Source organism: Lepidochelys olivacea, assembly GCF_965140295.1.
Source record: "Lepidochelys olivacea isolate rLepOli2 genome assembly, chromosome: 3".
Classification (NCBI taxonomy): Eukaryota; Metazoa; Chordata; order Testudines; family Cheloniidae; genus Lepidochelys; species Lepidochelys olivacea.
The window spans coordinates 86,292,529-86,316,673 of record NC_140413.1 but is presented as its reverse complement, the minus strand read 5'-3'; the positions used below and the strand labels follow the sequence as shown (position 1 = coordinate 86,316,673).

Genomic DNA, 24,145 nt, shown 5'->3' with positions numbered 1-24,145 from the left:
ATTAGGACATTAATTATCTTTATTGTGGCAGAAAAATTCATTTCTATGTTGTTAGCGCGTGGTGTGATGCATAGTGAAGAAATGTAGAGACTCAGAGACAAGCCAAAAGAGGAGATGTTGATAAAGCCAGTGAGAGAGACTGTGTTATCTGATCAGGCTGACTTTAGGGAAAGCAAATATACTTGAATAAACTCTGTGAAATTTTGATGGTTACAGAAAAAGGTTACAGACTCAAAAATATTAGACATTTTCTAGCTTTGCAGGAGATCCTGCATACAAGTGGACAGAAAAGATTAATTATTGTTACCACTTATATTGCCTTGATTTTCTTTTACAACTGGCCAGGCAAAGGAGAATCATTATTTTGCCTCTCTAAAAGTCTGAAACAATAAAGAAGGTAAAAAGATAGCATGCATTTTGATAATGTGTATAAAAGACTAACTAAGGTTTGTCAGTGGCTTATAGGTTTTATCGATTAGGTTTTATTGATAAAGTTTGTCAATGGGAAATAGATTTTATTCATAGCATTGTTGCTGGTTGAGATGACGCATGAAAGAGTGTGAGCAATTGAATAAGTTGTTGCTTTATGTTCTGTTATTTTATCTGAAGCCCTGCAGGAGTGTACAGATTTTTCTCTTTTGTCTTCTCTATGATCTCATTTGCGTGCTCAAAGTGGAACGCAGTGAATAAATTGTCTCTTGAGAGTTGTTCAAGGGGAAATTTACATCATGGCCACTTGAGGAAATAGATGCTGAAATCTAATAATTGTTATATAGGGTTGTGTACTTTATTCTGCAAAAATGTGTTGTCTCTTCTTTGTTAATAGGATACCGTATAGGAGCATCTTTGATAAATTAATAGTGTGGGACAGAGTTGTGCAGCAAACAAATAAAAATGGGGTAGGCACACATACAGAATTGTGGGGGAAATGTCCCAGAATGCTCTTTGCTCTGTTATGCTAATTTAAAAGGCCAGATGGAGCTGATACAATTTGGAGAAATAGTTCTAAAAATATAAAATATTTTTTAAAATGTATCATAGAGTATAGTCACTGTAATGTTTCATGTTGGGATATTAAATTATGTATGATGCACTTTCAAAACATCCCAATAAACTTTAGAAAAAAATTCCCAGAACTATGGCCCTTCCATTTTAGAGCAAAGAGAATGCTAGGAAAGACACCACAAGCACCCTCTGCTCTTCTGTGATGCTGCAAAGACTCAAGAGAATTGAGAGTAAGGAAGTCCTCTTTCCCTTTCTGCCCATGTATACAGTGTTGTTTTAGCCATGTCGGTCTCAGGATATTAGAGAGACAAGGTGGGTAAGGTAATATCTTGAATCGTCCCTCAGAATATATACCAACTACTTATGCCAAACTGTCTGTTTGATCTTGTATTTAGCTGTGACACTGAGTACCTTTCCAAGACCTGAGGAAGAGCTCTGTGTAGTTTGAAAGCTTGTCTCTCTCACCATCAGAAGTTGGTCTGAAGGAACAGAAATGGACACCATGGGGAGTCAAGCATGCGGGTTTATTACGCATAGCGCTGGTGGAGTGTCACTTTGTTTATTAGGCTCAGTGAGACAGTGCTAAACAGTTGATTACAATAGACTATATAGGGTGCTCATGGGTGGAGAGAAGCGACAGGGTTGGAGTTCCCGAGCCCCTGGGTAGGTTCTAGCAGCAAGACAAGATTAGCACAATAAACCAATAGTCTAAAAGATTAAATAATGGCTCCGCCCAGAGCTCAGGTTAACATGTTGCTAATACACAGGTGTTTTCCCTCAAACTTTTCCTATTGCAGTGTGTAGGTTAAATCCTGATTTTGGGGTCCATAGGAATGAGGTAGCTCTTCCGGTTGTCCAACAGGTGCATTCCTGGGGGTTTAAAACACAAACACAGTGAAAAGTACACAGCAAATAGCAATTGTTTTAGTTTTAGGGTTCACCATTGTGTTTCTGAGAACTAGAGTTGGCATCTGTGAAGGAGAATACATCCGTGGAAGGGGGGATGTCATATCTCATAGTGACATGTTAGGCCTCTCCCTGAACTATGGTTGGCATTTGGGGAGGGTGTTGGCGATCTCCTTTCTGCACCAGGGAGTAGACTTTGAGGCTCTTATCAGTGCTTTGTATGTCTGTAACTGATGATATGAACACCCAATTACTGCTCCGCATCTGGAGTTCTGTTGACTCCACTTATCTAGTTGAAACAAAGCAAGGTTGTCTCCTGTTTACCCAGTTTTTCTTTAGCCATATATTGTCCATTATTAGCTAGGCCCCAGGCCTCAGACCAAGCTGTGGAATTTGGGCCTATGTGAAAAGTCCTTAACAGAGACTGTGGTTAAGATCTCCCATACATATTAATGGCTTTTTGGCCCTTCGTGGTCCAATAACAAATATTACCTCACCCACTTTGGCTTTCTCCCTATGATAAAGTGATGCCTAAAATATCAAGAGTAAAATACTTCTCCCTACAGCTTTGCAATCTTCCTGTCTCTCTTTCCCTCCCTTCGCGCCAACAAAGTCTTCTGCCTCCTTTCCCACTTTCACAGTGTAAAAGGTTTTGTGCATCCTCCTCTCCCAATCCTCCGCCCAATAGTGCAAAACTTTATCAGAAGGGTAAGCCCTTTAGGATAGGGAGTGTTCCTCCTTTTTATAGGGCAGTATCAAATGCAAATAACATTTCAGCAACTCTGCTCCAATATATTTCCCTTAAGAATAAAGACTTGCAGTGGACAGTTCAATAAAACTAGACCAAGCTGTCGTCTCAAATGGGCATACATACCAGAGGAAAAATTAAGGGGACATGAGTTTGGTTTAAATATTTTTGGTTTTTTTGGTAACTAAAAATCTTATTTAATGAGTAATAAGAATATATATGTGTATATATATATGTATATATATATGTATATATATATATATTTTTTTTTTTACCTACACATGATCAGGTTTTGAATTCCAGTTCTGCTACTACACATTTTAAATGCATTCAAGCTGTTTTCCCAGGAAGCTCCTAGAACTTCTCAGAGAAGTAGCTTGAAGTAATGTTGACTATATTATAAGTTGTCTAAATGTATCCTCTTTTCATTACATTAGATGATAAGAAAGAGAACAGATTTGCAGCTGAGCAAGATGAATATGGGTCAGATACAATGAGTGAAATAAATATTGTTGGACGAATTATCCTAAATCTTTGGCGAATGATGAGAAATGAGGTAAAGTAAAATAAGTTAAAAATATATGTTGAAAATAGTTTAGAAGAGAGAGAAATTGGTTTTTAATTATTTTTAATCCTAAACTTTTAAGGAATCATTTGTTGAGAAATTTTATGAAGGGACTTGTGCTATAGTATTTTGTTGTACAGCTTTTTTATCCCTTTTTAGACAGATAATGTTATTTTCAGAAACAGACATATAATGTGTTTTGAAATGTTGAAGGGAAACTATTCTAGTGAAATGTAAAATACTGAAGTCCTTGCCTTTTGATTTTCACTAATGTTTCTTAACTTTTTATTTTCATTCTTTTTTCATACTTTACTTTGTATTCGTTTTACTTCTTTGTGTCCAAGATGTGTCTCGAGAACAGCTTACTTGTCCCTAGCAAGATAGCTAGTATAGTACTTTTACTAAAAGAAATATTTGAAGCCTATGGAACTGTTTTGAGCTATCGTATCCCATCACTTTTTTGCTGTTCTGTTACATTGTGTTTAACCTTCTCATTAGGTCCCTCTTGTAACCCACTCCTGGGCAAGTTCTAATTTGGTAATTGCAGTCTATTTAGCACCTGTACTTTCATTTGGAGAAAGATATTCTTCCCTTTCTGTCATGAACAGTTGTGTTGTTTCAGTGGACTGTTAAACATTTGCTATGATTTTACCTACTAGGTAACTGCATGTTAGCGATAATAAATTCCTATTTGTGGTTCATAATCTATTGCTAAAGTGTGTGAAGAGCTTTAGGAGTCTTCTGAAAGGAAGGTATTATAAAAATATAAGATCATTATCAAGTCTTTTGTATTTTTCTAGGTGACTCTAACTAACTACACATTTGAAAATGTGGGTTTTCATGTTCTTCATCAGCGTTTTCCTCTGTTTACCTCTCGAGTTTTGTCTGATTGGTTTGACAACAAGGCAGATATCTACAGGTAATGAATGATCTAATGATCCATTGCTATGAGAATATTTTTAAGCAAGATTCACAATTTAGTGTGGTATGGCTTTCCTATATTTATAAAAAAGCAACTATGGAAAAAACAAGACAAGATTGTGAGCTGCAGCTTTGAGATATGTGAATAGGCATGATATGCTGTATTAAAGTCTTTCATTACTTCCTGTAGAGCACTTAACTTAGCATACAGTGTTTATCAAAGGTTTCAGAGTAACAGCCGTGTTAGTCTGTATTCACAAAAAGAAAAGGAGTACTTGTGGCACCTTAGAGACTAACCAATTTATTTGAGCATAAGCTTTCGTGAGCTACAGCTCACTTCATTGGATGCATACTGTGGAAAATACAGAAGATGTTTTTATACACACAGACCATGAAAAAATGGGTGTTTATCACTACAAAAGGTTTTCTCTCCCCCCACCCCACTCTCCTGCTGGTAATAGCTTATGGACTTCTAATGAGCTGTCCCTACTATCCAGCTTTCATTGTTGTGACATTACCTAGGGTACAATCTGGATCATTGAACAACTGTGTCCCCTTAATTCTCTAACCTGGGGTGCCTTTTATACTGCTTTGCTGTCAGAATATCCACTCATGGTCTGCTCACACAGCCTATAGCATGCAAATTCACTCCCAGCTAAATACATGAGCACTGTGACCAGTCACTCATGGATAAGGCTACCTTTTAGTCATGGGTATTTTTAGTAAAAGTCATGGACAGGTCACAGGCAGGCAGTAAACACAAATTCACAGCACGTGACCTGTCCATGACTTCTACTATATACCCCTAACTAAATCTTGGGGGGGGAAGGGGGTTGGCCCGGGGGCGCTGTGGGTGATGGGGGTGGGTGGTGGGGTGGCAGGGCCAGCAGGCTCCCTACCTGACTCCGCGCCTCCCCGAAAGTGAGGACATCCCCTTCGCTCAGCTCCTAGGCAGAGGCATGGCCAGGCAGCTCTGTGCACTACCTCCGTCCAGAGCTGTGGCTTCACAGCCCCCATTGGCCGGGAACCAAAGCCAAAGGGAGCTGTGGGGACAGCACCTGCAGATGGAGGTAGCGTGCAGAGCTGCCTGGCCACGTCTCTGCCTAGGAGCTGAGCGAGGGGAATGTTGCAGCTTCTGGGAGACCCCCAGGTAAGCGCCGCCCAGAGCCCACCTCACTGCGTCCCGTGCCCTGCCTCCCTGCCCCTTCCCACACCCAAACTCCTGCTGCTTGGGGGTGGGGGGAGCGGTGGCCTGAGACTGCCCCAGCAGCTGCCAGTGCGACTGGCATGGGGCTGCCTGAGCTGCCCCCAGGCGAAGCACACTGGCCGCTGCAGAAGTCATGGAATTCCATGACCTCCGTGACAAACTCACAGCCTTACTCATGAATTACATATAGGGCGACACCTGCAAATTCTTACTCTCGGCCTTGTTCTCCAGAAATGTGCATCTTGTATTGTCCAGTACACTACTGAACAATGCAGACTCATAGATAGTGCATCCTTTTGTCAAAGGAAAATGATACCAGCCTTGTTATCCCAAATGGAGTTTCCCACATACACAAATCCAAACACACTGATTAAGATAAAATAAGCTTACTAATTACAGAAAGATAGATTTTAAATGATTACAAGTGATGATGCATAAAAGTCAGGATGTGTTACAAAAGAAAATAAAAGAGTAAAATGCAAGCTAGTACCTAACTTAATGAGCTAAATGTACTAAAAAGCAAAGGTTTTCCGCACCATATGCTGCAATAAATTTCACAGGCTGGGTCTCCTTTCAGTCTGGGACTCCCCTACCCCAACCACTTAGTTCAGTTCTTTGAGAGTCATTGATGTCATGAGCAGAGATGAAGGAGGAGAGAAGCCATTTGTGTTCTGTGTGTCCTCCATTCTTATACCCTTACCCCCCGCTGGGGTGCAGGCGACAAGTTTCCTGTGGACGTGAGGGTTGAACGATCCCTGTGATGAAATGTAAATTTCTTATTCACACCTTCCTGTTGCTGGAGAATGACTGCTTAAGCATAGTTCTTTAACACCTGACTGGGGTGTCAGAGTGCCTTTTGTCTCTGAAAAACTGGTTTGGGCCTGCTTTTCTTAATCTTGGACCATGTTATAACAGTGCTATACAGCAGATTCTTATAGCTTCACATACAATGTTGATACACATATTTTACCAGGGCAATAATGTTCAGCAGATTATGAGTTTTCAAATGATACTAGGTATACTTTATACAAAATTTATCATAGTTTTGTAAAAGTACTGATCTTTATAATATGGATTGTCACAATTGTCTGCTACAGTTGAGTATAATATTTGACAGAGTATACCAATCAAGGAGGGATTTGATAAATCTAAATAAAAAGCAGTACTATACAGTATTTAGGATCTTAGGGCAGGGACTACATCTTATAGGTTTGTACAGCACCTAGCACAATAGAGCCTCTATCTTTTGATTGGGACCTTTTGCCACAATTAACATAAACAACTAATAATTCTTTGAGTTGTGTTCCAATGAGTGCTCCAATTCAGGTGTGCATGCACCTCTTGAGCCTTTGATTGGAAATTTTTAGTTATCAGTGTCCAATCAGTCTGCACTTGTGCTCAATTCCCCCTCATGACCAGGCAAACCTCCCTCAGTTCCTTCTCAACCACCTCAGCCTGAGACAGAGCCCTAGTAAGTTCACCTGTATCATGCCTTGGCTTTTCTAATATTTCTATAGTTAAGATAGTTTTTATAGTTAGTTGTTAGTATAGTTATAATCAGTTAGTTAGATAAGTATTGAGAGGCTTGTTTTACTCCTCTCTTTCCTCTTGGGGAGACCTTTTTTTTTTTTTCCTGGCAGGTTTCAAACATTGCCTTTCCTGCCAAGAGGCTATATCTATAAGCGATAGCCACTCTAAGTGTATTGCTTGGGGGAGTCCCATGTCTCCCTAAAGTGCAACTTCTGCGTGGCCCTCAAGTCAAGGGCAAAGAAAAACAGGGATATTAAACTCAGACTGCTAATGATGGAACGTTCCCTTCAGCCAGTTTCTGAATCAGGTCAGGAGACCCACCCCCATACATCTGTCTCCAGTCAGATCCAGCGCTCCTCCTACCTCAGTGCAGGCTTCCCCTAAAAAAGGGAAGACTTAGGAGGTTTGAAGGAATGCTTCTGAAAAAAGGAGTGCGGACTCTCACCTTAAGGTGTCAGCTCCAAAAAGCCCAGGTCTCCAGCAAGAACTGCAGTCTCTGAGACCTGGACTGCTCAACTCAATACCATTGAGTCAAAGAACTCCTCTTCTGGAACTGGCAATGCTGTGAAGTCCCAGAGTACAAAGGAGAGACGCAGCTTCAGTAGGGCCTCAGTACCTTCGACCAGCAAGAAGGGCAACCATAGACACTTAGGACTGGCACCATCAAGTTCAGCCCAGCCATCAGTTCCTTTGCATTCAGTCCATCCATTGGTACACATGCATACAGCACCGAGCAAGCAACGGTGCCAGATACCATCATTAGTACTGCTGGCTTCAGCAACAGTGGCCTCAGCTACCACGTCAGTACCTATCCCCTACTCAGTACCACAGAAGTTCAGATATACTAAGGACTTCTTGGTAATGGAGGAATTAAAGTCCCTGCTCCTCACTGGTACCAAACAGCTCTCAGTACCAAGACTTCGATCTCCGATCTGTCGTCCTTTGTTACCACTGGAGTCTCCATTTTCTGCACATGCTCCTCCATTGGATGAGATGGAGGAGGATGAAGGAGGCTTCCAGTCATTCATCTCTATTTCTGTTCTGGGTTCTCCAATATATCCCTTCAGGAACCCATTCTCTGAAAGTCATATGGAAGACTGGGCTTGTTATCAAGGGTGGTAGAATCAGCCCTGCATGCCAGCCCCACTCCCCCCCCCCCTCCCAATTGTCATACTGGGACTCTTGAGCTGCCTATTGATGACAATTTGCTAGGCCACCACGACTGTGTCATAGGGAGGCCAGAGTTATACAACCCTCTCCTCCCCAACCAGCTTCTCCTCCCCTCTCCCCCCCCCCGGAGGAGAAGTTTGAGGAGCCGGAAGCTAGGGCAGATAAAGAAGCCACCCCTAAAACATCTATTTCATCCTCAACTCCAGATGAGGTGGTTTTGCTTCTGCCATCATCCATGGCCAATGATTTTCAGCAATTTCAAGACCTCATAAAGAGAGCAGCTAACACTGTTCAGATTCCTCTCAAAGAGGTCAAGGATTCACAGTTCACACTGGTGGATATCCTAGTTAGCAACACTCCCTAGGGTGGTGTTACCCTTCAATGAGACACTCCTAAATCAGGTTAAGACGTTGTGGCAGACACCTGCCACTATTCCGCCCAAGTATAAAAGGGCAGATAAAAGTATCATGTCTCCCTAAGGATTCTGACATTTTATTCTCCCACTCGCCACCTAACTCCATAGTGGTCGATGCGGGTGAGTGGAGTAGGCAGCACATCTCTAAGTCTACCCCTTATGACAGGGACCAGAATGCATGAGCAACCCTGCAGTTCAGGATCACAAATTATCAGGCAGTCATGTTACAAATTCTAACAGATTCATTGAGCATCTTCCACAAGAATATAGGGAGCAATTCGAGCCTGTCATCTCAGAGGCCTAATTGATCACCAGAACTGCTTTTCAAGCATCCTTAGATGCTGCACACGGTGCTATCTGATCCATCTCTACGGTGGTGGTGATGTGCAGAGTATCATGGCTCCATCTTGTCGGGTTTCCGAGAGACGTGCAGAACACCCTGGAGAACCTCCCCTTCTACGGTCATAAACTGTTCTTGGAAACCCAGATGAGTCCTTGATCACTCTAAATGACTGTAGGGCTACTTTGTGGTCCCTGAGAATATATACACCTACAAATAAGAAAAGGTTTAGTGCATCACAGAGTGCCCAGAGATCACGTCCTGCTCAGTTTTCCAGGTTTCATAGATCTACTGAACTCCCCCCCACCCCCCAAAGAGACATCAATTTGAAAGAAAGAGAGCCACCCTACCGCCCTCCATAGCCACCCAGCCATCTTTGAAGTAACAGTTTTGATGGGTTGGTCAAGGTTTCAAATCTTCCCACACCTCTGGATTTACAGATTTGCCCATTAGCCCACTATTCACACTTTGGAGACTACCTTGCCTATTTCCAACATGCTTGGAAGAGGATCGCTACAGACAAATGGGTCATAGCTGTCATAACAATAGGCTATACCATCCATTTTATGTCACTCCCACTGCTTCCATCTCCCCTTCCTCATCTCTCTTCAGGGACCCCTCTCCGGAGCTTTTATTGAGACAAGAATTGAATCCTCTCCGTTGATTAGCAGCAATAGAGATGGTTCCTCCTCCTCCTCCTCACAAGGGCAAGGGATTTTATTCAAAGAAATTCCTTGTGCCAAAGGAGGATGGGAGAGTGGAGACCATTCTTTGATCTAAGACTTCTAAACGAGTTCAGAAAGTATCAAAAGTTCAGAATGGTGACTCTGGGAGCTATAATTCCTTCACTAGAGAAAGGGGATGGCTTTTCCGCCTTTGACCTACAAGAGGCCTATTTCCATATATGATACACCCATTGCAAAGAAAACATCTATGCTTCGCTGTAGGCCAGGATCATTTATCGTACCAAGTGCTTCCCTTCAGCTTTTCCTCGGCCCCCAATTGTGTTCTCAAAGGTCCCAGCAATAGAGGCTGCTTACCTCTGACAAGAAGCAATCCTAGTCTTCCCATACCTCAATGACTGGCTACTCAAGGGTCATGCCTACAAAGCAGTGCTGTCTGCCACGTACTCTGTTCCAGGAGTTAGGTCTCCAGTTAAATGTTAAAAAGTCCACATTAACCTTGTCTTCAGCTCCTGGGACAATGGCAGCTTTCACTTTTGTGACCAATAATGCAAGACTACACCTCCACTGCTTCCATTGTTGTCTCCCCTATTTTCCAATCAGGGACAGCTTGGTGAGGTGATGGTTCCTCTATAAATGAGGAACTCCTTAGATTGGTGGGAGGATCAACTCAACATCTGTGCAGGCATTCCTTTCTGTTGCCCAGCCCCATCAATCACTTTAACAACAGATGCATCATTTTGAAGTGAGGGCCCCACCTCAATACCTTCACAACTCAGGGCAGATTGACAGCTCAAGAAATCAGGCTCCACATCAATCTGCTAGAGCTCAGGGCTGTTAGGAATGCTTGCATATTTGCTCATCCATCGTCTTCTAGGTTTATTAAGGGTTTGGGAAATCTCTGTCTGCAGATTAGAACCCTATCCTGATGTGGGACTTCAACCTGATATTCAATTACCTTATGAACCTCTATTTGAACCTGTTCTCTGTTGCATTTATCTGTGAAGACGGCCTTTTTAGTAGCCATCATATTGGCCCATGGGGCCAGGGAAATTGGAGCCTTGTTGGCAGATTCCTCCCTTTAGGGTGAGCTTTAAGCACAAGGTCTCTTTTCGTCCATACCCTAAATTCTTACCAAAGGTTCTTTTGGAGTTCCACCTTAATCAATCTATTCATCTACCAGTGTTTTTCCTGAAGCCACATAGTTCTCTGCAGGAATCCTGGTAACATACCCTCAGTGGTAGAAGGTCATTGGCCTTCTATTTAGATAGGACTAAGCAATTTAAGAAGTCACCTAGGCTCTTTGTTTCCTTCCTGGATCCACGTGGTTCTCGATCTTTACTTAAAGACTGTTGAGATGGCTGTATTATCACTTGTTATGATGCTGTGGGCATTCATTCCTGCAGGCAACATCTACAGCATTACTGAAAAATGTACCAGTATCTGAAATATGTACCTCTACGTGGGCTTCAATACAAAGATTTTTAGAATATTATGCCCTGATCCATGCTGTCAGATATGATGCGGCACATGGTTTTGAAGTATTATCTTCAGTTCTAGACTCTATTCTGAAGCTCCCTCCCTCCATCTGGGGATACTGCTTGGAAGTCACCTGAAGTGGATCACCCATAGGGACACTGCTCAAAGAAGAGGTTACTCACTTTGTGCAATTGCTATTCTTCAAGATGTGTTTCCCTCTGGGTGCTCTACAACCCACCCTCCTTCCACTCTGCTTCAGACTGTTCCTTAAGGGATATTTGGGTGGAGAAGGACCTGAGGCTGGTTCACCCCTGCACTGCTATATAGCCTTGGTATCCAGCATGCCAGGTCAAACGGATACTGCTAACTTGAATTTTCCAATCAAGGGCTTGAGAAGTGCATGCACAGCTGAAGTGGATCACCCATAGGGGTACACAACTTGAACTGTAGTTACTGCACAAAGTGTGTAACCTCCTCTTAATATTAGAGTACTGATTTGAATGTATTCCATGGTTTCAGAGTAACAGCCATGTTAGTCTGTATTCGCAAAAAGAAAAGGAGTACTTGTGGCACCTTAGAGACTAACCAATTTATTTGAGCGTGAGCTTTCGTGAGCTACAGCTCACTTCATCAGATGCATACCGTGGAAACTGCAGCAGACTTTATATACACACAGAGATCATGAAACAACACCTCCTCCCACCCCACTGTCCTGCTGGTAATAGCTTATCTAAAGTGACCATCAAGTTGGGCCATTTCCAGCACAAATCCAGGTTTTCTCACCCTCCACCCCCCCACACACACAAACTCACTCTCCTGCTGGTAATAGCAAATCCAAAGTGACAACTCTCTACACAATGTGCATGATAATCAAGGTGGGCCATTTCCTGCACAAATCCAGGTTCTCTCACCCCCTCCCCCCCTCCAAAACACACACACACACAAACTCACTATCCTGCTGGTAATGGCTCATCCAAAGTGACCACTCTCCCTACAATGTGCATGGTAATCAAGGTGGGCCATGTCCAGCACAAATCCAGGCTTTCTCACCCACCCCCCCTTTTCCCGGGGACACACACACACACACACACAAACTCACTGTCCTGCTGGCAATAGCTCATCCAAACTGACCACTTTCCCAGTTTAAATCCAAGTTTAACCAGAACGTCTGGGGGGGTCGGGGGGGGAGGAAAAAACAAGGGGAAATAGGCTACCTTGCATAATGACTTAGCCACTCCCAGTCTCTATTTAAGCCTAAATTAATAGTATCCAATTTGCAAATGAATTCCAATTCAGCAGTTTCTCGCTGGAGTCTGGATTTGAAGTTTTTTTGTTTTAAGATAGCGACCTTCATGTCTGTGATTGCGTGACCAGAGAGATTGAAGTGTTCTCCGACTGGTTTATGAATGTTATAATTCTTGACATCTGATTTGTGTCCATTTATTCTTTTACGTAGAGACTGTCCAGTTTGACCAATGTAAATGGCAGAGGGGCATTGCTGGCACATGATGGCATATATCACATTGGTGGATGTGCAGGTGAACGAGCCTCTGATAGTGTGGCTGATGTTATTAGGCCCTGTGATGGTGTCCCCTGAATAGATATGTGGGCACAGTTGACAACGGGCTTTGTTGCAAGGATAGGTTCCTGGGTTAGTGGTTCTGTTGTGTGGTATGTGGTTGTTGGTGAGTATTTGCTTCAGGTTGCGGGGCTGTCTGTAGGCAAGGACTGGCCTGTCTCCCAAGATTTGTGAGAGTGTTGGGTCATCCTTTAGGATAGGTTGTAGATCCTTAATAATGCGTTGGAGGGGTTTTAGTTGGGGGCTGAAGGTGACGGCTAGTGGCGTTCTGTTATTTTCTTTGTTAGGCCTGTCCTGTAGTAGGTAACTTCTGGGAACTCTTCTGGCTCTATCAATCTGTTTCTTCACTTCCGCAGGTGGGTATTGTAATTGTAAGAAAGCTTGACAGAGACCTTGTAGGTGTTTGTCTCTGTCTGAGGGGTTGGAGCAAATGCAGTTGTATCGCAGAGCTTGGCTGTAGACGATGGATCATGTGGTGTGGTCAGGGTGAAAGCTGGAGGCATGTAGGTAGGAATAGCGGTCAGTAGGTTTCCGGTATAGGGTGGTGTTTATGTGACCATTGTTTATTAGCACTGTAGTGTCCAGAAAGTGGATCTCTTGTGTGGACTGGACCAGGCTGAGGTTGGTGGTGGGATGGAAGTTGTTGAAATCATGGTGGAATTCCTCAAGGGCTTCTTTTCCATGGGTCCAGATGATGAAGATGTCATCAATATAGCGCAAGTAGAGTAGGGGCTTTAGGGGACGAGAGCTGAGGAAGCGTTGTTCTAAATCAGCCATAAAAATGTTGGCATACTGTGGGGCCATGCGGGTACCCATAGCAGTGCCGCTGATCTGAAGGTATACATTGTCCCCAAATGTAAAATAGTTATGGGTAAGGACAAAGTCACAAAGTTCAGCCACCAGGTTAGCCGTGACATTATCGGGGATAGTGTTCTTGACGGCTTGTAGTCCATCTTTTTGTGGAATGTTGGTGTAGAGGGCTTCTACATCCATAGTGGCCAGGATGGTGTTATCAGGAAGATCACCGATGGATTGAAGTTTCCTCAGGAAGTCAGTGGTGTCTCGAAGGTAGCTGGGAGTGCTGGTAGCGTAGGGCCTGAGGAGGGAGTCTACATAGCCAGACAGTCCTGCTGTCAGGGTGCCAATGCCTGAGATGATGGGGCGCCCAGGATTTCCAGGTTTATGAATCTTGGGTAGTAGATAGAATATCCCAGGTCGGGGTTCCAGGGGTGTGTCTGTGCGGATTTGATCTTGTGCTTTTTCAGGAAGTTTCTTGAGCAGATGCTGTAGTTGCTTTTGGTAACTCTCAGTGGGATCATAGGGTAATGGCTTGTAGAAACTGGTGTTGGAGAGCTGCCGAGCAGCCTCTTGTTCATATTCCGACCTATTCATGATGACAACACCACCTCCTTTGTCAGCCTTTTTGATTATGATGTCAGAGTTGTTTCTGAGGCTGTGGATGGCATTGCGTTCCGCATGGCTGAGGTTATGGGGCAAGTGATGCTGCTTTTCCACAATTTCAGCCCGTGCACGTCGGCGGAAGCACTGTATGTAGAAGTCCAGTCTGCTGTTTTGACCTTCAGGAGGAGTCCACCTAGAATCCTTCTTTCTGCAGTGTTGGTAGGGAGGCCTCTGTGGATTAGTATGTTGTTCAGAGGTATTTTGGAAATATTCCTTGAGTCGGAGACGTCGAAAATAGGATTCTAGGTCACCACAGAACTGTATCATGTTCGTGGGGGTGGAGGGGCAGAAGAAGAGGCCCCGAGATAGGACAGCTGCTTCTGCTGGGCTGAGAGTATAGTTGGATAGGTTAACAATATTGCTAGGTGGGTTGAGGGAACCATTGCTGTGGCCCATTGTAGCATGTAGTAGTTTAGAAAGTTTAGTGTCCTTTTTCTTTTGTAGAGAAGCAAAGTGTGCGTTGTAAATGGCTTGTCTAGTTTTAGTAAAATCCAGCCACGAGGAAGTTTGTGTGGAAGGTTGGTTTTTTATGAGAGTATCCATTTTTGAGAGCTCATTCTTAATCTTTCCTTGTTTGCTGTAGAGGATGTTGATCAGGTGATTCCGCAGTTTCTTTGAGAGCGTGTGGCACAAGCTGTCAGCATAGTCTGTGTGGTATGTAGATTGTAATGGATTTTTTACCTTCAGTCCTTGACATACATGTCATGCTTTCTTTAAAGCTTAACTGCATTTTGAGTGGGTGAGAGATGGAAAATTAAACATTTATTTTAAATTGTAAATTAAACTGACAGTAATCTGTAAACATGTAGGGTTGCTTCTACACTATGTGGAGATTGCTAAAACATAGCATCAGTTTGACATCCAGACCTATCAGTTGTGTTGGGGCCTTGAAAACAAAGGTGGTGATAATTAGATTGGTTATGTTGCCTCCTCTTGATTTTCTTTCTCTATGCAAAAAATCTGCATTTATCCAGGCAAAGTCAAGTCTCAAATTCTGTGGTGTAGTTTCTCTTCTCTTTGGGCAGAAAGAAGAATACAGTGTGTATATATAATATTTTTTTAAAGATTTTTTATATATATATATATATATATATATATAATACACACACACATATCTTTTAGAGAATTTGAGACTGTCTTTATGTCAGCAACTTGCAAAACCAAATTCTGCATAAGTCTTAGAATTCGTAGGAGTAAGTTTGTGCGCTTCACAATTTTGAAAGAATCATATAAATATGTCTCATGGGAAACCAGGAAACACGTTTTCCCATCTGTAACACCTGGTCAAAGTATACATTTTTTCAGTAAAAAGAACAGCAATCTTTGTACATGATCAAACTTCCTGGCTCCCTGATGTTTATAACCTAGGTGTTTGCTTTCACAGATGGAAAGTGGTTGATCACTACATTAGCCGTGTCCGTGGGAATCTCCAAATGTTAGAACAGCTGGACTTGATTGGTAGAACCAGTGAAATGGCAAGGCTTTTTGGAATTCAGTTCTTGCATGTACTAACGAGAGGCTCACAGGTAAGTTTCAACTTTCCTGATACTTTTTGAATGAAAAATATTGTGTGCAAAGTTTGTTTTGCGCCTTATTTATACTTTGTCTTCAGTTATTTTTTGTTAAATACGGAGGATTACATTGTGCAATACAGTGGTTGAAATATTAAATTAAAGAAAGTCAGGAAATTCAAAAGCAGCGGTAATGTGGCCACATTGAACATTCTGTTGTATAGACATATTGTGTAGTGTTGTCTACAGTTAGTTGCCCAAACATATTCATTCTAAAGGACCTCTTGCTGTTGCTTATAATTACTTTAATGTTACTTTTAGGGCTGAAATTTTCCATGCTTGGCCTTAGCCTGAAAATGAAATTTCTTTTAAAAGTTGTTGAGAAAAATGGTTCATCATGCTCAAGAAAGTTGAGAGGACTTTCTTAGATGTGCAGAGGTGTGTGAAATATGTTCAAAATCACATATTCTAATGAGGAAGAGCTCTGCAGAAGCTGAGTTAGATGTACATTGCAGGAACCGTGATTTTACTTAGTGCACATATTGTTCAGGACACAATATTCTATTACTGTCAAGCAAATGTTTCTGGAAGACCTCAGTGAAATGGTTGAATATGTAGTACATGAGGCAGAGGGCCAGATGTTGAACAGTGAAATATCCACTGTATACCTTTCAGCCTAGCTGCTGAATGAGGCAGAGGACCTCTAGGAACAAAATTGTACACAATCATGTAATTAAGAACTGTATTGTAATGTATATATGCTGGGGCAGAGTCAAGCTGGCACAGGCAATTCGAACTTTGGCATTTCCATCACTCTGAGGGCTTGTCTGCACAGGGAGTTTATTGCACACTGAGTTAATCTGCTATTTCTGAATTCTATCCCCTGAGGTTTATCCCAGTCTTGGGAGTTGGTGTTGATGCTTGCTCCCCTTAGCCATGTGTGCTTAGGGGCAGTGTTTGTGGCTTGCAGCCAGTGCTGTGTCTTGGCAGTAATTGTATGAGTGTGGGTTGTTGCTGCCTCAAGATGTGCGTTCCCCAGTTTGGGATTTGCAATTAAAGTTGTGTTTTGGTGATACTTATATAGATCCAGGTTGTTGCCAAATCAGAATGTGATCCAGTTTGGGGCTTGCACTTCAGGCTGTTCCTGATTGGGCATGAGGGGGCTGAGATGAAGAGTGAGGGGGGTCACCAGGGTACGAGGGTAGGGGCTGGATAGTAATCTCCTCTGCATCCCCTTTAGGCTGTTCTAACTACTTGATGACATTACACTGAGGAGAGTGACCAGGAGGCAGAGAAGGTCTTATTCCAAAAGGCATGGGCAGACCAGCAAGATATGCTGCTGCTGTTCACCACATGGTCCCCTCTAAAGTGCTGCAGGAGTGGAAGACCCGCAGAGGGTTATGAGGATCTTCTTTATAACTCTGCTGGTGGTATTGTTATATCAGTTTGGGCAAGGTAGAAATAATCAACTTTGTCTCTCTATATTATCTATATGTATTATGTTCCTAAATAAATTAATATCTATTATTATTCTTCGAGTGGTTCTGCATTATCCCTCTTACGGATATCGTTCTGCATCGTGGTGCCTAACAGTAGAACCTTCTCCATGCGGTGTCTTTTAGAGCGCTCATGCGTCCCCTCCTCCTGTCAGCATCTCCAAACATTCTGAAGTCAAGACTATATAAGGAGGTGCAGAGCCCTCTGCCATCTCAGTTCCTTCCAACCACGTGCCAAAGATGCAAGTGAACTGATCCATTTGGATTGGGTGGCCATTTCTCCATCCTTAGTGTCTTGTTAATTGTTTAGTATAGTTTGTGATAAGTATAGATAGGTTAGTTAGTAGCTTGGTTTTGGGTTATGGCTGAACTGAAGAAAAAGAAGAAGCAGGGATTCAAATGGTGTGCTTCGTACCTAGCTATCTTCCTGGGATCAAGCGACCACACTAGGTGCCTCAAGTGCTTGGGAGAGGGCCACTCGCCGTCTGGGTTTTCTGTCTTCCAGACTTTCACATCGAGAGCTTTCATGGAGAGGCGGAACAGGTTGCAGGTGCTTCTCCTTAAAAAGGCGCTTGAGGCTAAACCCGCTGAATCTGGACACTTGTTGGATCCAAGGTTTGAGACCAGTTTCAGATCCTGTGACTTCTTCCAGCAAGTTGAAGCAGTTTCAAATTGCCAGGAAGTCAGAGCCCTCATTGGATTGGGCTCCAGGTCCTGCAGCTTGAGCAGTCAGGTCTTTGATGTTACCGTTGATGGAGAGGGGCAAACCACTTACGATTGAACCAAGAGCCATTTCCTGTGCCATCCAAGTTTTCAGCGGCAGCCTTGACCCCTACTCCAGTTCCAGATCCATCTTTGGATCCGAGGAGGACTTTTACTTTGGTGGGATGTGTACACTGTGCAACTTCAAAGCGTTCCTCGGACCCAACTGAGAAACAGACAGTCTCAAGAAAGAGATAAACTTTGCCAGTTCCTAGATCTGCATTATCTTCACCTAAAAAACAGAGAAGAATAGAGGAGATTAGTCTTTCTCTGGATCAGTTTGTATCTCATCTTCCTAAGACTCCTTAAGGATTTCCATGAAGCACTTTCTTTCCATTTATTTCTGTCCATTTTACGAGGCCGTTGCTGTCTGTGTTCCATAGTGGATCCAAGGCTGGATCTGTATCCAGAAGAGGATAGAGAAAGACTAGAGAGACCTGTTTCCTCATGGTTTGTTCCCCCTTTTGGTCCTCCGTCTGCAGGTATGTTCCTGATTCCCAGTTGCTGGGGAGATTGGCAGTCCTGGACTCCAAGGCTTTTTGTGGGATGTCACACGAATTTCTTAATTATCCTCCATATGGATGGTGAGTGATGTTTCATTTGTAAAGGATACGGCTGCAGAGAAATCCCTAGATCTGCTTCCACCTGATCCGTCTGCATCTTAGACAGTGGTGGCTGATACTCTGTCTGCAGAAGATGATGAGGAGATGGAGATGGTGAGACAGACTACAATGTTGATTTGTCACCAGATGAGCATGTGCTGGGGCTTCTGCCTCTTTCCGTTGTGAGGATGCTCTACAGTTTCATGACCTTATGGATCACATGATGTCCATGTTGAACTTACCTTCAGTAACTGGGGAGGAAAATCCCATCTGGGGTTTTCTTGGGGCTACTTTCAAGAGTAGGATGTCATTACCAAACCACGATTGTCTGCTGCAGCCTTTTAAGACTGTGTGGTCCATTCTTGTCTCTTGCAAGCTATTTCCAAGTAGGCAGACAAATTATATCAGATACCCTCTGAGGGATTTTCATATTTTCACACAGGCCCTGTACTTAATTTGCTGGTGATGGCTGATGCCAGAATCAGGTCAAGGTCTGGACGAGCACATTCTACTCCTGCTGATAGAGAAGGGGAAAATAATGACTCCCTGGGGAGAAAGGTGTTCTCTTCTGCCTACTTTGATATTAAGGTGGCAAATTACTAAGGAGTTAGGCCCCATTATCAATTCCTCCTGTGGGAAAATGACACTCTTTGTGCAGGATTTGCCAGATAACAAAAGGAAATTGGCAAATGCAATTCTAATCAAAGGTCACAATTTGGCAAAGCATACTCCCAGGTCTTAATTTGATGCCTTGGACTCTTCTGCTAGAGTGTTAGCTTCTGCAATTACTCTGAGGAGTCATGCTTGTCTTTGCTCCTCCTCTCTGGTCCAGATGGTGGCTTGGATGCAGGGAAAATCTGATTATCCTGTCTTAGGTTCCATATCTTGTACTTGAAAATATTTAGTGCACTTAAAAACTGAGGGGTTATCTAATTCATCTTTGAAAGTTTATTTGGTGGCTATCTCAGCTTACCATATTTTTTTTGAATGTAGATTGCCATTAGTGCTTGATTTGGTTAAGAAATGTATGAAATAATTATGTAATATGTATGCCCTTTTGAGCAAGCCTGTCCCTCCTTGGGTTGTTAATTTGGTCTAGTGTGTACTCGTGAAACGATCTTTTGAATCCTTAGCTGAGTGGTGTTTGTATTATTTGTCTATTACGACAGCATTCATTATTGCAGTAACGTCAGCCAGAAGGTTGAGTGAATTAAGTGTCTTGATGGCTGAGCCACCTTTTATTTATAGGCAACCATTGATCCACTGGGTCATGGTGTACATGTAAAAGGTCTAGTCTTTTATGTCTTTTCATAAAGATAAGGCGGTTCTGAGGCCTGATCTCATGTTTTTGCCAAGAGTGTTTTCTGAATTTCACATCCATCAGACAATTAATTTGCTGGTATTTTTCCCAAAACTGCATACTAAGAAAGGGAAATCTATTTTACATACTTTGGATGCAAGAAGAGCCCTTGCACTTTATTTAAATAGAGCTAAAATTTTTGAAATATCGTCTACATTATTCATGTTTTATGCTAACAATCACGTGAGTTATTCTGTCTCCCCACAGATTATTTCTCTGTAGATTAAACAATGTACTGTTAATGTCATACATTCGCGGGTATTCCTGCACCTATGACAGTATGGTCTCATTCCACCAGAGCTGTGACAATGTCTTTTGCTTGCCTTAAGCAAGTCCCTGTTTCTGAAATTTGTAGGGTTGCAACCTGGAGTTCTATATACACTTTTACTAACCATGCTTTCAATATGGCTTCTAGGGCTGATGATAATTTGGTAGAGGGTTGCTTCTGTCTCTGTTCAGTTAGGACTCTGTTCCCTCCTCCATGTTATTGTCAGCACTGCTTATCAAACTACTCGTAAATGGTAGTACTTAGCCACTGAAAGAAAAAATGAAGGTTACTTTGTAATTGGATTTCTTCAAGATGGCTCTGCAAATTCAAACTTCCCACCCACGTTCCCTTCTGTCTCAGAGTCCCTTTGTTCTGTGCCTCTGGGTTGGTGGCAGAAGGAACTGAGATGGTAGATTTCAGAGTAGCAGCCGTGTTAGTCTGTATTTGCAAAAAGAAAAGGAGTACTTGTGGCACCTTAGAGACTAACAAATTTATTTGAGCATAAGCTTTCGTGAGCTACAGCTCACTTCATCGGATGAAGTGTGCTGTAGCTCATGAAAGCTTATGCTCAAATTGAGCTGTAGCTCACGAAAGCTTATGCTCAAATAAATTTGTTAGTCTCTAAGGTGCCACAAGTACTCCTTTTCTTTTTGAGATGGTAGAGGGCTCTGTGTCCCCTTATATAGCCTCTTCCTCAAAATGTTCAGAGACACTGAGGGGACAGGGAGGAGGAAGCAGTGAGCACTCATAACACACTGCTTAGAGAGGGTTCTACTGTTTGACACCAGTAGGCATTACGATATCTATAAATGGGACTGTTCAGAGCCATCTTGAAGAACTCTGGTTACAAGTAAGTAACCTTCATTTCCTAAATAAATCCAAATCTTAGAATTATAGTACTTTGCACTTTTATAGACCCTTTCAAAGGATCTCAGAGCATTTATATATATATAGAATTCTGAGGTTCTTTGTAATATTAGTGCCTACACCTGTCCATAACTCTCATACTACTGGTGGTGGTGTCATATTAGTTTTGGCAAGGTAGAAGTACTCACTTTGCCATGCTTTATTATCTTGCCTATGCTCCCCAAGCAGCATAAAGGAGGCAGTGTGATCTAATGGATAGGAATGGACCTGCTGGTCAGAAGGCTGATTGGGTTCTATTCCTGGCTCTACCACTGACCCTGAGGAGCAAATTTGGGCAAATCATTTATCTGTCTGTTTCTGCGTGTGTAAAGCAGACTGAATTACACTTACCTTGCATCATAAAATGCTACATAAAAGCTGTTCTGTGGAACACAATTATTAACATGATACAGATCACATTAATATATTTAAATTTTCTTGGTCATTATGGAATAAGGTTCCTGCACAATTTTCTGTTGAAAATGGTAAGTAAGAATTGCATGTTCTCATTGTTGCTTTTGCACAACAGTCTTTGAACCTAACAAAAACATGGTAAGAACTTGCACACTGGAAGTGGTCATAACCACATGTATGTTATATATTGGTTTGGGCATTCATTTTGCAGATAGTAGATGTACATCAAAAGTGCAGTGTTTTCAGTACTTATCCCTAAAAGACATAGAAACACAAGAAAGAATTCCAGCACATACGTTAGAAAGGTGTACATTAAAAATAAAAATTAGTGTGACTGTATTCTATTGCAAAACTTGCTATCTCTGGTTTAAGGGCAGCACAGCCCAAATGCATATTCATATGGATATAATACTTAGCATGCATATTGCACTTTAGACATATTAACTATAATTGTATATTCAATTTTGTTTTGCAGTATCGTGTGGAGTCAATGATGCTGCGTATTGCTAAACCAATGAATTATATCCCTGTGACGCCTAGTGTCCAGCAGCGAGCTCAAATGAAAGCCCCACAGTGTATTCCCCTAATAATGGAGCCAGAGTCCCGCTTCTACAGTAACGCTGTTCTTGTATTAGATTTCCAGTCGTTATATCCTTCTATTGTGATAGCATACAATTACTGTTTTTCAACCTGCCTGGGACATATTGAGAACTTAGGAAAGTAAGTTATTTTTCTTGTTTATATAAACTTTGATCCTGCGAGGAATTGAGCATCTTTTGTAAGGTGCTGAGAACTTTTATCTTCCATCGAAGACCATGGAAGTTGAGAGTGAATATCATCTCAAAGGGTTACAATAAAAAATAGTGCGAAGTTTCACCAATAATTTTTTTAAAATATGCAATTATGAGTGCTGTGCTAAAACAATTATCTTTGAAAATTGGACTCTGACTGTTTAAGGGTGAATCAGAGTCCAGATAGAGTCTTGTTGGTCTCTTCTCTATTTTGCCATAACCATATGCATGTGTGTATAAAATACAAAATTTTTGCCACTATAATTCAAAGATTTTAGTCTAAGAAATTAAAATGTGATATCTAAATTCCTTTAGACATTTTCCAAACTGAACTAACATGCTTCTTCGAGTGACTGCTCATATTGATTCCAATTAGATGTGAGGACACCACGTGCACAGTCATCGGAAAGTTTTTCCCGTAGCAGCACCCGTCGTGTTGGCTGTGGAGCCCCCGGGAGTGGTGCCTTTGTGGCACTTAATATATGATCCTGCCAACCTGATGCTTCCTCAGTTCCTTCTTACCGCCAGCAACGGTCCTTGGAACTGTAAAAAGAAAAGGAGTACTTGTGGCATCTTACAGACTAACAAATTTATTTGAGCATAAGCTTTCGTGAGCTACAGCTCAATTCTTCTTTTTGAGAATACAGACTAACACGGCTGCTACGCTGAAACCCGTTGGAACTGTGGTGACTTGCTTAGCAAGCTCTCCTCATTTTCCCTAGCTTTCAGTTTAGCTTAGTTCATAGTTATTCCTAGCCTTGTTAAGGTTAGTTTCAGTGTTTTTGATTGTTAGAGCAGATAGCCGTTGGGAGTGGGGTGTCTTCCCCTTCACCCCGACCACGTTCCCCGTTGGGAGTCGGGGTATGCGTAAGTCCCAAGGGTTCAAGCCCTGCAAATCCTGCAAGAAGCCCAGGCCAATGGGCAACCCCCACGACGCTTGCTTAAAGTGGCTGAGGGAAGCACACCAAGCAGACAAGTGCAGGATTTGTAAAGGGTTTCACCCCAGAAAAAAAAAGAGTGACTTTTGCCTTAAGCAGCTCCTTATGGAGGCGGCACTTAGACAGCAACCTACATCGGTGTGGCAAGACCCGGCACCAAGCTCGTCAGTGCACAGCACCCCAGCAGCAGTGGTAGAAGCAGCACCATGGAAGGACTCTAGGAGAGACCCACAGCACCAGCACTGAAACCAGCAGGATCAACCCAGCACCAGTCCCATTCCCCAGTGCACCAGAAGCAGGGGAGGCGTGGATCTCCAACTCAGAGACCCACCCCTTTGGAGCAGCCAGTGGGGCGCGTTCCAGAGAGGAGCACCCAGGGCAGAAGACTTTGGAGCCGGTATCATCGACTTTGGCCCCACAAGGGGGACCGTTGAGTCTGGTGCCATTGGACTCCCTGAGCCTGGTCATTGAGGAGGTTGTGCCAGCGCTCCCGATCACGATGGCGATCCTCATGCCGATCCCCATCACACAGCAGATCCCGTTCCCGGCAGTGGTCATCCTGGCACGGGTCAGCATCCCAGCACAAACCCCGATCTCAGTACCACTCCAGATCTCAGCACTGCTCTCCAGCCTTGTGGCACCACCCCCCAGTTCAGCTCCACTTGGTACTGCTCTGTCCATCATGGTCCCGGTCCCCGTCTTTGGACTTGGAGATGGGGTCTAGATACTCAGAGTGGGGCTGGCACCGGTCAGGCCGTGGAAGGCCTGAGGTGGGGGCAGGGCCATGGTCTGCGTAGTGGCAGGGACTAGTGCAGTAGCCATTTTGGACCCCATGGGTGTACCACTAGGCCCAGGGCACCCAATCCAAAGGTTCCCGTTCGGCGGCCTCTGAACCACGGGTGCCAGAGGCATCAGTCAGTCACCCCACCCTTAGGGGTGCCAAGAAGGTACTGGTTGCACTACTTCCCCTGGAACCAACCCCAGTTCCTGAGCCTGATCCAGGTGTGGTTGACCCCTGCAGAGAGGCAGGACAGGAGGCCCCTGGAGACCAACGGGGTCAGGAGGACCCTGTTCCCCCATTAGCCTCC

At 43.1% G+C, this 24,145-nt stretch overlaps 2 protein-coding genes across 3 annotated transcripts in view; one reads left to right on the top strand and one right to left on the bottom strand.

Moving 5' to 3' along the window:
• Positions 1–24,145, bottom strand: part of MFSD4B (major facilitator superfamily domain containing 4B) — a 399,121-nt gene that overhangs the window by 313,336 nt on the left and 61,640 nt on the right. The window lies entirely within an intron of this gene.
• REV3L (REV3 like, DNA directed polymerase zeta catalytic subunit) overlaps positions 1–24,145 on the top strand; it is a 251,159-nt gene that overhangs the window by 183,067 nt on the left and 43,947 nt on the right. Inside the window, exons 20-23 of the mRNA XM_084623458.1 lie at positions 3,097–3,215; positions 4,025–4,143; positions 15,394–15,535; positions 21,804–22,048. Of these exons, the coding sequence (XP_084479584.1) occupies positions 3,097–3,215; positions 4,025–4,143; positions 15,394–15,535; positions 21,804–22,048 (625 nt within the window). The remainder of the gene's footprint in view (positions 1–3,096; positions 3,216–4,024; positions 4,144–15,393; positions 15,536–21,803; positions 22,049–24,145) is intronic.